Source organism: Schistocerca americana, chromosome X (assembly GCF_021461395.2).
Source record: "Schistocerca americana isolate TAMUIC-IGC-003095 chromosome X, iqSchAmer2.1, whole genome shotgun sequence".
NCBI classification, from domain to species: domain Eukaryota; kingdom Metazoa; phylum Arthropoda; class Insecta; order Orthoptera; family Acrididae; genus Schistocerca; species Schistocerca americana.
In genome coordinates this window covers 682,337,491-682,352,830 of record NC_060130.1, presented here as the reverse complement: position 1 = coordinate 682,352,830, position 15,340 = coordinate 682,337,491, and the positions used below count along the sequence as shown (strand labels likewise).

At 35.8% G+C, this 15,340-nt stretch overlaps 1 protein-coding gene across 4 annotated transcripts in view; it reads right to left on the bottom strand.

Annotated features, from left to right (window-relative positions):
- Positions 1-15,340, bottom strand: part of LOC124554776 (protein O-linked-mannose beta-1,2-N-acetylglucosaminyltransferase 1-like) — a 1,050,404-nt gene that overhangs the window by 40,759 nt on the left and 994,305 nt on the right. For 3 of the 4 annotated variants that reach the window (XM_047128420.1, XM_047128421.1, XM_047128422.1), the window contains 3 exons: positions 14,937-15,197; positions 11,675-11,876; positions 296-489 (listed from right to left, as the gene is read on the bottom strand). In XM_047128420.1, coding sequence (XP_046984376.1) covers positions 296-489; positions 11,675-11,876; positions 14,937-15,197 — 657 coding nt within the window. The remainder of the gene's footprint in view (positions 1-295; positions 490-11,674; positions 11,877-14,936; positions 15,198-15,340) is intronic. The other variant, XM_047128423.1, reaches the window with a different exon arrangement.

The window sequence follows — 15,340 nt, the reverse complement described above, 5'->3', positions numbered from 1 at the left end:
TGGAATGACTCCTTACCCTCTCCCTTAAAACCCACATCCTTTCGTCTTTCCCTCTCCTTCCCTCTTTCCTGATGAGGCAACAGTTTGTTGCGAAAGCTTGAATTTTGTGTGTATGTTTGTGTGTCTATCGACGTGCCAGCGCTTTCGTTTGGTAAGTCACATCATCTTTGTTTTTAGATATATTTTTCCCACGTGGAATGTTTCCAGAGAGAGAGAGAGAGAGAGAGAGAGAGAGAGAGAGAGAGAGAGAGAGACTGTAGTAGTGCACAACAATTTTCAATGTAACAGCATTTACCTGTCTATATTTTTTAATTCAACGTATGGCTGTGTGTTGAATGAATGCTTTTTGAAGTACACATCTTGGAAATATGAATTCATGTTGAGCCCTGATGCTCCAAAATGGTATGTTCTGGAAACATCAGGTATGACACATTCTCTTCCTTTTCGTACTTCGGGAAGGCGCATCCACATGTCCCAGTCCCACATCTTCTAACAGAAAATGAAAAAATAATATTTTCTTGTTAATAGAAATATCAGTTGTTCATTAATTAATATTTGAATTTTTAAAATCGAAACACAAATATATGGTTATTTTTATTATTTTACTATTTTACAATGAGAAATAGGAATGAGATTACCACATTTATGACTACATGATGTGTTTAAACTTTTTGATATTTCTTTTTTCAAGTCAATTTTACATGCATAACACAGAAAAATATGTTTCCATGATATTACTGTCTCGCCCTTTAACATTATCACCCAAGAAGTTCTTGCATTTTGATTTTTATGGATTTTTTATTGACATCTGTTCTTCATATTAAAAAAAATTTAAACTACTGTTTAAAACCCATCATTTGTGCAACAGTTACACTTATGTCATTAAAACGTATCTGTGGCTAAATGGTGTAGAAGGTATTGCCAACTTAAATACGCATTTAGAAACAATTCACATGTATATCTCATGGAAAGATCACGAAGATAAAATTAGAGAGATACGAGCCCACACAGAGGCTTACTGGCAGTCATTCTTCTCGCATACTGCAAGGTGGCTTGCAGAATAGTTGTAGATGTAGATGTTGGGCACCATATATTTTATTCCTTTGATAGCCCTCACATTTTATAAAAGTTATCTAGGGCTGTGTGCTGCAATAGGAATTCCCAAGATGAAGCAGCTTCAGTTTGATTCTAGAAATATTGTCATTGGGAACCAGATATCGAATAAATTTGATTTATTTGTTCAGTTTGTGGCTGCCCACACATTAAAATTATAAGCAGACACCATTTTGGTCATCACATTGTAAAATATTAAATGGTTGCTGCAAGTTAAGTCTTACAGCTAACTAAGTTTCAAGCAGTGGAGTATTCTGTGAATGGTATTGGGTTTGTTCTTGTTTTTGTTATATAAAGATTACTGTAAAGTGAATGCTGCAAACCTTGTACAGGAGAAACCACACAGACTTGTTATTTTCTGCATTCTTATCTACTGCTGCAGTAGATTGTCCTTAATGCTTGATAAAAGAACTGTTATCTTGACCTGTGGCACAAAGATAGCTTCCACTAGTTGTTTTTTTAAATGATTCTCACAGTTTTTAAGAAAACTCTTCCCACAAAGAGAATATAAAGGCAGCAGACTTAGACTTAAAATCTCCACCCCCCCCCCCCCCCCAACTCCTCCTCCTCCTGCTCCTCCTCCTCCTCCTCCTCCTCCTTCTCCCTTCTCCCATGGACTGCATTGCTTTCTTGATCTGATGTGATGAAAACCTATTTTCTTTTTTTCTGGAATACTGCCTTTAGTTCTGCCAGTTTTGTCTTGTAAGTTGTCAGTATCAGACACTATGTGCACCCTGTGATTTAAAGTTTTAAGGACTCTTTTTGTTTCTCATAGATGGTGTCAGTAGGATACCTGTAAATATAAATCATTATGGGTTAGCTTATAGAAGACAGTATGTCTTTAAGAACCATCATCCTGTTGGAGTGGGATTAAAGGGACCAGACTGCTATGGTCATCGGTCCATCCTGTTGGAATGCAAATCCAGGAATGCATTGAATAATTGGTACCATTTAAAGCTTTCCGTCTTCTCTCATGTAGCAGACAACATTGAGAGTGTGGTGTAAATGAAGCATCCTTGTGAAGTGCTGTTGACAGCAATACATCCATCACAAGCTCTCAAGAAAGCACATCATTTCATTTTATTGACACCTCACATACTTTCTGAGCTGTTAATTCAATGGAAAGCAGTAAAGTGTTCACAATGATTTATCCAGAGTCTGAATTATGGTGACAATGATGAAGCAAAAATTAATACAAAAGTGGAGAAAACTTTTGTAGAGGTATTTGAGCCTTTGGAAGTAGGCTTAAGGAGGTGGTGCTCTTGGACAAAGACTGTTATTTCTGAATCAAAAGTAGTTGTCTATCAATTGAAGATTACCCTACACCTCAACTGGTGGTGTTTACATACGAAATCAAGGGTGTGGTATGTACAAATTGTTGACTGTTAGGAAATCTTCAGAAGAAGTTGGAATCTCAGATGGTTCTAGTAATTTTAGAAAAAAAAAATTGCAGTGACCAAAGTGGGCTTATAAAGGGTGTGGGTGAGGGGAAGGGGGAAAAAATAGTCTACCGCCATTACTACACACAATTTTTGAAAATTTGGAGTGAGAACCTTCATGGAAAGAAACCTCAATTGTGGCAAAACTGCTTGAGGTCTCTTCATCATGATGAAGTGCCTGACACCCCAGCTTTATCAATTCATGAGTTTGGTGCAGAACATCAAATGAATGACCTTCCTCAACCCCCCTACTTTCCAAACCTTACCCCATATGACTTATCCTTATTCCCAAACTTAAAATCAGTGTTGAAAGGATGCCATTTCGAAATCAACAGCAACGATAATGAGAGTTCATAAAGTATACTATTGGATTCTCCAAACGTTGCTTTCCATGACTGCATGGCGAAGTGGTGACACTGCTGGGACAAATTTGTGAATATAACAGAGTACTTTTAAGGAGACAAGATCTAAGCATCTGTGAGTTGAATAAAATAATTGTTAAAAAAGGGTTTCAGTATTTTTAGAACAGACCTTTTACCTAAAGATTAGAACAGTGGGAATCACCTCCATTTATTTGGTATGATGATCAATAAGTACTCGGGAATATGGCATTTACCCTGAAAATGTCTCATGCCATCTGTGTAGTCCACATTGAAGTGAATATCAATGAAAATTGTGAACTGTTGACATTCAGCATGCGACTGTGCATATTCAAGCCAGTGGAGTTGGAGGCTATTTTGGTTTGTTGTGAAGAGTATGTTCCTCAAATGAGTACAGTCTCACATTGCTGTTTGAATATACAAGAAACTATGTTCACAAAGGCTGGGAATTTATCCCTGCCCATGTCTGCTGCTGTATTTGTATCTAGTCTTCTCAGTGTACAAAATTCAACACACTTCTCTAAGTTTGGAAGGAAAGCTCACCTCTTGTAGCCTGCTAACCTTGCTATTTCTAATTTGAATGAAGTTAGTGTATTTAAATAATAGTCATTTGCAACTGACACTTGTCAGGCAATTTAACAAGGTGAGTCACATTTAATCATTCTGACCAAAGCTGATGAATCATGTATAAGCATCCAATGGCATCTCCCCACCATGCAACATTCATTTAGAGCCAAATCACCCACTGAGTTTTCAGTGTTCTCAATCACTCACTGCTTACACTCCAGCAGAGCAACTACTCTTTGATCATCTACAGGCCACAAAACTGGTAAAATCTGTGAAGAAATCATCATGGCAGAGGACAATGTAATTAATATGAAAATACTCCTCCAGTATCAGCAAGCATGTAGGATAATTTTTACACTACTCACATAAGAACAAAATGAGTACAGTAAATTGTATCTGTGACTACACATTCTGTTGTATTTTAAGCTGGCCCAATGACATTTCACTGGTATAAACTGATGAAAACAAACAAGGGGGTTCAGTAGGTTCCTCACTTGTTTACCCACAAAAAGGCTACATAATTCACATGCTGACAGATATTTCTGACATGCAGTACTGATAGGTCTCATGAAGATGAGATCCAAATGTTCTTTTTCAAGTATATCACCTGCTTCAGTTCATTGAGTGCCTTGAGAGTATTCAGTGAATGTACTCTGGAAAGAAACTTGTAGAAAACACCCACTTCTCCCTTCAAAGCCAAGGTAAATGGATATAATTCCACTGGAAACCAGAATACATTGGAATCCATCATAATTAGATTTTATATTCAGCAATGAAACATGTATTTTATGGGGCAACTGTGAGTTAATGTGCCAGCATCAACTCTGTTATTGTGGAAAAAGATAATCATGGATAGAGAGGAAAGAGAGTGACTGGTGTGTCTTGACACGGGAAAGATAGAATGGATGTATTTTCACACTGCTTATTTATTTCCTTTGTTCATGGGTAAAAAATCTAAAGTTAGCTTTTAAAAATTGTGATCACACAACTGGAAATATTCGTTTGACCTAGTTTACACTGGTATGCCTTCTCTCATTCCACTTCCTCATGAATGTGTTTCCACAAAGGGATAGGAAACATCCACATTCTGCAGATTTATGATAATCCACAAGGGCCTGTAGGTAATAGTCAAAACATTTTCTGTCTATAATCTTCTTGGATTATTTTCTTGTAATCATCTTCCTCTTACAGAACCAAATATGAAGAAATAACCCCACTGACTCAAAAATATACAGATTCTTCATTTGACCATTGTGGTTGCTTTTTACACATTACTAAATCTAATAGGATGTGCTTCCTTTCTCATAGATGTCCAGAAACTTGATGAAATTCTATGCCTCAGTTTTGTATTTGGTTATCCATCAATAATAAGTAAACATCTACACACCCATGGGAATTAAGATTTTGTGTGCTTGCTACAGGATGACAATGACAAAAGGTATCTATCTAAGAAGTTATTAGTTTCTTTCTTACAATGAAGATGCATGAGTTTTTGACACTCCTACCAGACAATGCTGTTCCTAAATTAAGAATAAACAGAAATTGGGGCATACAGTCATAAGAATAATTAATTTGGGTACATATGACTTACTTATAACTAAATGAATATTACAGCTGTACACTAAGCTGATGAAAATTATGGAAGCCAACAAATTAAGAAAAAAAGGATTTATGGAAAAATATTGTTTTAAAAATGCAGTTAATTTCTATTGAGAAATATCATCACCCTAACCATTAATACAAACCTCCTCCTCCTGCTGCAGCAGCATGCCATTAAGGAAGTTCTGCTTCAGCTTGGTTGGTATCTGTGTCCATTGTCTTCAGAGAGTACTTCACAAACACTTTGCAGGTACAGCAAGAGGAGGCAAGGCCTTTCACATGCTGGTCGAGAACATCCCACAAATGTTCAGTATAATTATGGTACAGGATCTGTTGATCTCCCCATTACTGGGTACTGTGCACCTCCTAGCACTGACTATTAGAGGTGCTCAGTGTGAATAGGAATTTTCCTCATGAAGACTGGTCCTCATTAGTTTGCAAATTGTCTGATGTGATGATCTAAGATCCCTCCTAAAAATTGTGGTGTCACACTCACGGAGCTTTATGTTTCTTTCATTGGCATCTTTGTAACAAGTAAGAATACTCACATGACAGGACTGAAGTGGGTAAAGCATTTCTGATAGGGTGTAACTTATTACTGGTTCTCTCCAGATCAGTGAGCATCAAGTTTGGCTTCTGAAAGGAAACTAAGATTCTCTGTGAAGATGAGCAATTCTCACTGCCATACAGTTGACCCATTTATCATATTTGTAGTCACTCATTACTGGGATGCAGCTGGTCAACTTTGCTTTATCTCCATGAGGCATACTACATTCACTAAGTTTCTTCCAGTGTGTACAGATTGTCAGAGGATAAACATACAAACATTTTTCAGTTTAAATTTTTTTGCTCCTCTTCTTTTACAGAACTTCATATTTATACTGTTTTGACTCAGTATAATGTTCTGGCTCATATAAGCCCTCCAACACAAATGTGTAGAAACGTATATGAGCATCTGCAAATCTGTATGCCTTATCATAGGCCAGGGGCATCACAGATAAAATTACCATCAAAGCTCATGTATTCATATTTTGGGATCAACATTAATTTACTTTTTTTCTAAATCTCTTTGGTTTGCAATTGTTTTATTTTTTCCTAACTTTGTGCTGCACAGTGGGTTTCTGGTGATGTCGTGGACTTGCTATTCTTCCCAGGAGAAATATCAATGCCATTTGATTCTGTAAATTTTTGGCAGGTGAAACAGTTAAATCTAATGAATGCACTAATAAACTTTCTTATCTGTATTTAACTGTCACTTTCACACTGTTGATTGCTTGTTTAAATGCCTATCCTCATGCCAATATTTGCATTATCAGAGTTGAAAGTTAGTGTGTTTCATCTGACTGAATTCTTCCTGATATCCATTTTTATCTTAATGATCATCCTTTGTATTTATTCTTTTTATTTGGTTTTTAACTCATTTGCAACACAAAGGAATCAGTAGCTTCCTGGCAGTGGCAGTGTTTCTGTTTCAGAGCTCTTTACATGCTAATTATATCATTATTTCTGAAGTGACTCAGTGTTTGTCTAAAGTGATTATTTATTAATTACTAGCATCTGTGGCAGACTATCTTTCCTGTTCTTAGTATTCTGTTTGATCATTTAATGTACAATAGTTGTGTGTTACTGCTGATCCAACAATAAAACACCAAGTAACTATATCACTTAAAAATTACAAACATTATGAAAAATGTGTCATAAAGTCACAGCAGATACAGAAAATACTGTCATATTAGCAGAAACACTGCCTGCTTTGTGCAGGTTATGGTGACATATGAAATCAATACATGATATATTCATAAAATACACTGCAATAGGACAGTCTAAAAATATTAAGCAAAAATAATAGTGAAATGACAAGAAAGATGGGATTTCCTGATTTTAAACTGAAGGCCTACTTGAAAAACATTTGTAATCCTCTTTGTTGTTATTCATAAGTCAGCAGAAGAATTTCAGAGCTTTTTTTCTGGATTAGTCAAAAGCAGACCCTTCTAAATCATCTCTGTGGTGTTAAGAGTTGTCATATCATACTGCATTATTATTTATTTTATAGACCTTATCTTCATACTATAAGCAGTTTACAGTTCTTTCAGCACTTTTAAGTTACTATTAGATACTGAAGATTATTTTTCTTTCAGAAACTGGCAGAATCCATTGTAAGATAAGCTGGTGCAATCATTTAGGTATCATTATTTGAAGTTAATAATTCAGCAGTAGCTCAAGTGTGAGGTATGAGATGGAAACCACATTTATTTATATTGACATATTGCAGAGTTTTTACATGATGATCATAACACGCTCAACTTCTTGTACACTGACACAAATTCTGTTGATCAATTTTTCTTAACTGCAGCTCACTGATCACTTATTATTTTTATACATACACATTGTGACTTTCACCTGTTTTCATTATCTTCCTGATGTGAATGACTGTCTTCATCTTTCAGTTAGAATATTTTTTCAGCTTCTGCAGTTGTCATTGATTATGGAATACTTTCCCACATTTTATTGCACTTGTTCCAGATGCTTGAATACAAATATAGCTAGTCAGATTTATACAGTCCTCTATGAGTAGGTGCTCTGAAACATCCTTATTCTTTTATTATGTCATTTGTCCTATGTCATTAAATACAGGTTTAGAATAATAGAAATTACATAAATTCACATCGAGATTTTTCCAGATTTCCTTTCTCAATCTGTAATCACCCTTCTATTCTTTTCCTCCCTCCATCTTGACTCATTTATTTAGTATCACATATTTCAAACCACATCCAAAAATAACTGCTGATTATTTCATTTCATCATCTTCTTCATCCTTATTTCTCTTCTAATAACATATAGTTTTTAAATAATGGCTCATCTAACCCCATCTTGTTCATATCCACCTTAAAATGTGTTGATTTCCATTAACATCTAATTGTAGTTTGCTATGAGCAGTCATTCATTTCAAACTCAGTTATAATAGCTGAATAACAGTCAACACTTAAGAATGTTGAAACACTGACTGAAAATGCTTTTAAATGTTTCCAGAATGAGATTTTCACTCTGCAGCAGAGTGTGCGCTGATATGAAACTTCCTGGCAGATTAAAACTGTGTGCCCGACCGAGACTCGAACTCGGGACCTTTGCCTTTCGCGGGCAAGTGCTCTACCAACTGAGCTACCTAAGCACTACTCACGGCCGGTACCCACAGCTTTACTTCTGCCAGTACCTCGTCTCCTACCTTCCAAAGCCATGTCTCCGCAATATCCTTTCTTTCAGGAGTGCTAGTTCTGCAAGGTTCGCAGGAGAGCTTCTGTAAAGTTTGGAAGGTAGGAGACGAGGTACTGGCAGAAGTAAAGCTGTGGGTACCAGCTGTGAGTCGTGCTTAGGTAGCTCAGTTGGTAGAGCACTTGCCCGCGAAAGGCAAAGGTCCCAAGTTCGAGTCTCGGTCGGGCACACAGTTTTAATCTGCCAGGAAGTTTCTTTTAAATGTTGTTGCAATATTGCTAGAAAACACTTTTAAACATTTGCAAAGTACATCATTTTCTGTAACAGGATGTTTGGCAGATATATTTAAAACAGCAGATACTACTGCTGATATTTTCCTTAATTACCAAATATCCACCAATGACTTAAAAGATTATTTTTGAATTGTATTTTCACATTTTGCTGTTAATAATTATTCTTGTACATAGCAAGTGCAGTCTTGAGGTGTGCAAGAGTGATCACTTCAATGTTACAATCACAGTCTTGCCCATTACTTCCATGATCAAATGCTGTTCTAATCTAACATTTTGTTTCACAGCACAAATAACACTTTAACATATTACTTACTCAATATGTCTTTTTTTCCTGTAAGGATAGGTTTCTATTTCAGTGACATCACTACATTGTTTTACAGCTGAATTTTTTTTATGTACCCTTTGCTCAAACATCAGTAACTATCTTGATTTTGTTGTGCATTGTTTTCCAGTCAGCTATTGGACAAGGCTGAATAATTCCAAGTGTGTTCTGGTAAGAGGATAGACAACATAAGTATTTAATTTCACCTGTTTCACCATATTTACGTAACTGCCCTAAAAGTGCTTCTCGGTTAGTAAGGAAAACGCAGACAGTTGGACACATAGTTACGCACAAGTTATTTGCCTTCGTTATTGATTCATATAGTTCTGTTTAGTTGATGCAAAGTTGCTTCAGAATGGCAACACATGACAGGTCCCACATTTATATCATCTTCTAGCACTAAAAGCAGACAAATTGTGTCACTGTAACATCACCGCAGCATACTGCTCTGAATATAAACTTAAAGCACTTTAATCACCTTGAGCACAGACAAATTTTTTAACTTCATCTACATCTATACTTCACAAACTAACTTCTGGCATGTGGCAAAAGGAGAAGCATTTCATTTTTGCTAAATTATACCATATCTCATCAAACATTGTTCTTTATAAACAGTGCCCTATCAATTTATAATTTCCATTCAGTATCCATTCCTCTTGATCCTATTCATTCATACTTTTTAAGTCTTGAGAATTACCCTCTTCCTTAGAAATGTAGTACATCGTCATTATTCTGCCACCTTGCACCATTCATCTCTAATGAGTTCATCATCGATGGGATGTCAAACCTTATTCTCCGTTTCCTTTTTGCTGTCTCACTGTTTTGTGAAGTTTTCTCTGTTTGATCAACACTGAGTTACCATAACAACAGATTGAAGTTCATCATATCTACCATGTCCTACAGCTTTATTACACTGGTACCAATGAAATGCCATAGGCTAAGTAGATGTCTTCTGTTTCTCTCTGTTCACCTCAGCATACTGTGATCTGTAACAACCCTCTTTTTTCATCATTTGAGTGTATTTGCTGTGAATTAGGCCTCAGTAAATCTTTATACCTTGTTTGTGTTTATAAAGAACACTTTCCCATCAAAATTATACTTAAAGTGCATGTTTTTATTTATTTAAAAACAATGTTGTAAAGTACACAAATTTCTCTTACAGTAGTCTTAATCTCACTTCATGTTTGTTCTTATAGTCACTGGGAAATGTAGTTCTTGATGTTTTGCACGTGGCATATGTTGTCTGATTTTCATTGAAAGCAAACATTGTTGTGTTTTATGCTGATGTATTGAGATTACTACCACAAATTTCATCATTCTGTTGCTCTGAAGCATTTTATTTGTATCACATTTGATACTACCCAATAAAGATTCTTATGTTATTATGTGCATGGCTTTAAACAACTTGAAAACTGAATGTAGTTATTTAGTAAGACACATAAGGTACATACAATGAAATGAATCAATCAACTCTGTGCCAACTTTCACTTTTGCTTCTCTGATTATAACTCATTCATTGTATTTGCTGTAGAAGTTTTGTTTGATGGCAGGAAGGTCATGTAGCCATTGAGTTAAAATTAAAAAAAAATACTAAATCAAGGAAATAAATAAAGGAAAGCCTTTGTTGGTATCTGCTAATTTTTTGGCTCAATATACAGCTCCGTATCAGCTGACAAATACGAATTATGATCATACCTTTCTATGAGCTGTATTTATATACTTAACAATAATTTGTAACTAAAATTTCATAAAGGTGTAACACATTTATGAACTGGAAACATGAGCACAGAAACATTTGTACTGAGTCTCATACTATACTGTCTGCATCCAAAGACAATGGTAGTGGCTCATGTAATCTTCAACTTAACTCATCTTCCACTGATATATAAGAATGGTAGTTCGCAAAGATTATTTCCTTTGCCTGTGGCCATACTGACTTGGCTATTTTGTCTTGATATGATAGAAAAAGTGTTAGAGATATATAACAAGAGGAAAAAGAGACAGGGAGGGAGGGACGGGGGGAGAGAGAGAGAGAGAGAGAGAGAGAGAGAGAGAGAGAGAGAGAGAGAGAGAGAGAGAATGTTTCTGTTATTAAAGTTAACACTGAAAATAAATATTGCACCTTCATAACATATTTGCCAATAAAATTACTTGCGCTGACAAAATTTGCAAAGCATACTGTTCTTGCAACTTTGACTTAACAGAATGGTGACAACAGTATTTCTCAGTAATTCTATTCACCATTTGTCACAGTACCAAAGTACATGTATACAAAGAGATTGGCATAGATATGAAAGAAACTGGCTATGCAAAGATAAAAGACTTTTCTTCTGTGTGTCACATGTTCACTTATAATATTAGCTATAATATAAGTACTTTTCACTGAATTTTCAGGTAACATTTCTCTTCACAGTGTGACTGTTTCAGATAGTTACAAAATTAGTCATTACATATGATCCGATAAACTAACAGTAGAGCAGCAAAATTACATTTTCAGTTTTCATGGCTGTTCAAATATTAGTCATAAATATTAATAATAACTGATACTTGCATCTCATCCTTTCAGATATTTGAAGTAAAATCAGTATGTTGCCTTTCCTTTTAATTGTGTCATATCACAAACTCTCTTGTTAAGAGGTAATGAAATGGACCTTTCATGATCCCTAAATTAGATTAACAATTAGTCTCACTTCACCCAGAATCAGTGAGAGCAGGATGTTTAAGGTCCTACAGCCTGAAAATTGCACTGACCTTCTCAGGAGTTGGCCATTTAGATTCCAGTTCATCCTTGTAAAGAGATCGTTTTAGTATCCAGCCAAGACCAGGCATTGTTTCTACTCTATATAGTAAGCTTGGATCACTACTTGTATGTTCATATCCTTGATCGTTCCAGGCAGAGATGCAGTAGATTGAATCATCTTCCTCAAGCAATCTCAGAGTTTGGCTAAAATAACTGAAAAACAATAAGTTTGAGTTTTAAACACAGTTTCTCAATACAAGTGGTATTAGATAATTATCTGTTATGTTCTTATTGTGATACACATATGTTAATTTTATAATTAATGGTGTCCAGATGTCTGGAGCACACAATAAACACACAGAATAGCAACAGAGTGAGTTTTCTCAAAATATGCACGTCAAAGTGGCAGTAGTTACTCAGGCTCATTTTTCATATAATTATTGGTCTATGTTTGTGGATAACAAACAAACAATTGGAGGAAAGCAGAGACATTGTATAAAGATCAGTTGACTGCCAGACAACATGCCCCAAGCAGGTCAGGCTACATGTCATTAATTCATTATTCACGATCTATGAAATGTTTGGAATAAGTGATATCCATATGAAAGTGGCACACACTGTTTCTGTTTGTTAGCGTTTCTCTTATGAATGTGCTGGATACAAGTCTTTACCTTCTAAATTTTCAAGTTTGTAATCTTTTCTGTTAAGTACAAGGGGCATTACAAAACTCAAGTTTCATTATTGTTTTTGAAAGAGAGGATGGTTCATGAGATGATGCAAACAAATGCCACATGAATCCACACTCATTGCTGGTTCAATCATGGAAGGGGCATCAGTGGATGAGAAATGATATTGATGCAGACCAGCATGTCCAGGGAAATGCAAGATGGGTTATGGGAAACCTGACCCTGAATCACAAGAGTAGAAGAATGGGAATCAGCCTCAATCACTTGATGTGGTACATGTGAGAGGGAAATGTGTTCCTGTTCTGAATCATCATAAGTGATGAGAGATGGGTGCAGCACTTTACCCCAGGATCCAAGGCTGCCTGAATGATGTGGAAGCATCCCAGTTCGCCAGTGAGGAAAAAATTTCTGAGTGTCACACATCAACAAAGGTTATGGCTACAATATTCTGGGATGTGAAAGGTGTGATTCTCCAGGATTTCCTCCAGAAAGGGCCATCAATGCGGCATGCTACTTGATATCCTCATGAATCTCAGGTCTGCCATTTGTTGGAGAGACCAAGGCTCCTGAGTGAAGGTGTTGTGCTCTGGGACAACAACACAAAAACAAACACAGCATGGCTCACACAGGACCAGATTTGTCACATGAGATGGGAGAAGTTGGGTCACCTGGTCTACAGCCCCTATTTTTGCCCATTGGACTTTCACCTGTTTTGGAAGCTGCTCTCAAGATGTCAATTCCAAATCCATTCTGAGGTGAAGCAGGCTGTGTGACAGTTCTTTGAATCACAGGGCACTGAGTTTTACCAGAGTGATTTCTTCAAACTGATCGCACACTCTGACAGGCGTCTCAGTGTTGGTGGTGACTACTTTGAAAAGTAATACAGGGTGTATATTTCATGATGCCATAGTGCATTTCTTTTTGGCAATAAATTTTCTGGGTGAAAAAATAATGACAAAACTTACTTTCAGAATGTGCCTTGTATTACAATATTTACTATGGTACAGCAAGAAAATATTTAAAAAAGTGCTACAGGAAAAATAAAAAATCTTCATAAATATACACTGTTAATAAGAATCAAGGAGAAAGTTATGTTATAATGGAGAAGAAATACTGCAACAAAGAAAGTAAATTTTAAGGTAATAGCTGACAGTAGTGATGTAATATATGGAATTGAAAATATAACAATAATATTAAAAAATAGAGATGTCAAATAGAAATAGGACTGTGGTTAAAAGAAAGGAAGGAAGGAAGGTAGATTAGAATTCAACTTCACATTGACATTGTGATTATTATGTACAGAAAAAGGAAGGAAAGAAGACTATAGTTGAGCTGATGAAAGTATGTCTGTGGCAGCCCATGGCTATGTTGCTAATGTTACTATGTGGAAGTTTCTTGTTAAGTTATCTTAGTCACTACTTGCTTGACTATGTGTGACCTTGAGTTATAGGGGTGGAGACCTAGGATCATCACCATTACAACGTTTCTGAATTCCAGAACTCTGGTGCTAGAGTATCCACTCCACACAATGTGCCCCACATGTGTGAGATGTCAGGGACATTCTTTCAGCTACCTGACTACAGAGTTTTAATGTCCCCATTAGAGATGAAGCACAAGTTCAGATTGGGGAAGGATGGGAAAGGAAATTGGTAGTGCTCTTTCAAAGGAAGTATCCCTGGTTAAATGGAGATGAGAAAAGCAGATTTTGAGCATAATGAGGAAAAAAGCAAAAGAGGACAGCATAATAAAATGAGACAGAACCAATATCTAAATGATAATGCATTTTTACTGTGAGAGTTTTAGAACTTTTGCATACCTGAGATTAAGTGAGACTTGGATCAGGAAGAAAAATTATGTTTAGTAGGAAGTCATGGCAAAATCAGAGAATTGTATTGTCAGTGAACAAGAAAATGGGTCTGCAAAGCATGCTAATTACGAAATTTAAGTTTCAGTTGTAATTTCTATGCTTATAGTTCTATGAAATAACTTTGTGAATAACATCAGAATTTTTCTTCAAATTTTTTCAAGTACAGTAATGTGATGGGAGATCAACAGAACAGACTGTGTGAGCAAATGAGAACAGATGTAATCATAGAGGTGATGAATCATAAGAAAAATATCGCTATATTTCTTTGATATCAGAGTCAAAGAACAACCAAAATACACAGCTGTTTTGTGAGTTAGTGAACAAAAGATTAATTCAGACTTACAAAAGAAGACAATGAGAAAGCACACATACTACTTTTTAACACTAAGGAAATGAGAAAAAGAGTGGAGAATGAGTGCAAATAAAGAAAAAATGTAAAGGGTGTAAATGTTGGATACTATGAGAAAAATGAGGAATAAAGAAGGCAACAGATGTGAAACAGAAGTGAAGAAATGATTAGCTAGAATTACAAGGAAACAAAATGAAGACAAATAAAAAAGAAAAGACCATGTCTGATGTAACCTGCTAGGCTTCAGTAGATGCAGTGATAGATTTTAACGTATATGTGTTACAAGCTCAAAGCACATTTATTCACTTACAACACCTTAATCATCTTTTGTACCATGGAAAATATGAATTAATAACTAAAGTAATTTTTACCTGAAGAAATCTGGAGACACATCTAAGTCTTCTTCTACAATAATTGCATATCTGGCCTGTGGGAAAATATTAAAGGTAGCTGTTAAAGAGGCCTTGTAATGTTGGGATATCCGTGCATTTTTAACTCCAATTGGTGTGTGCTGAATGCCTCGTAAACCAAACAGTTTAGTAACTTCCAGTGGTTCTTCAAAGTATCCATCAATGAAAACAGTAATCATTTCTGGGTTTGCACCACTGGCTGACAGAAGGGACCGCAACATTCTAAACATTAAAAACAAAAACACTATATTACAAAGATGTGAGATTTTCTGAGATTTGAGATTTATTGTATTCCAAAACTACTTGATAACTTTTAATTAGAATAAAATAAATATATATGAGGGAAAAGTGTACACCAAAAAAAC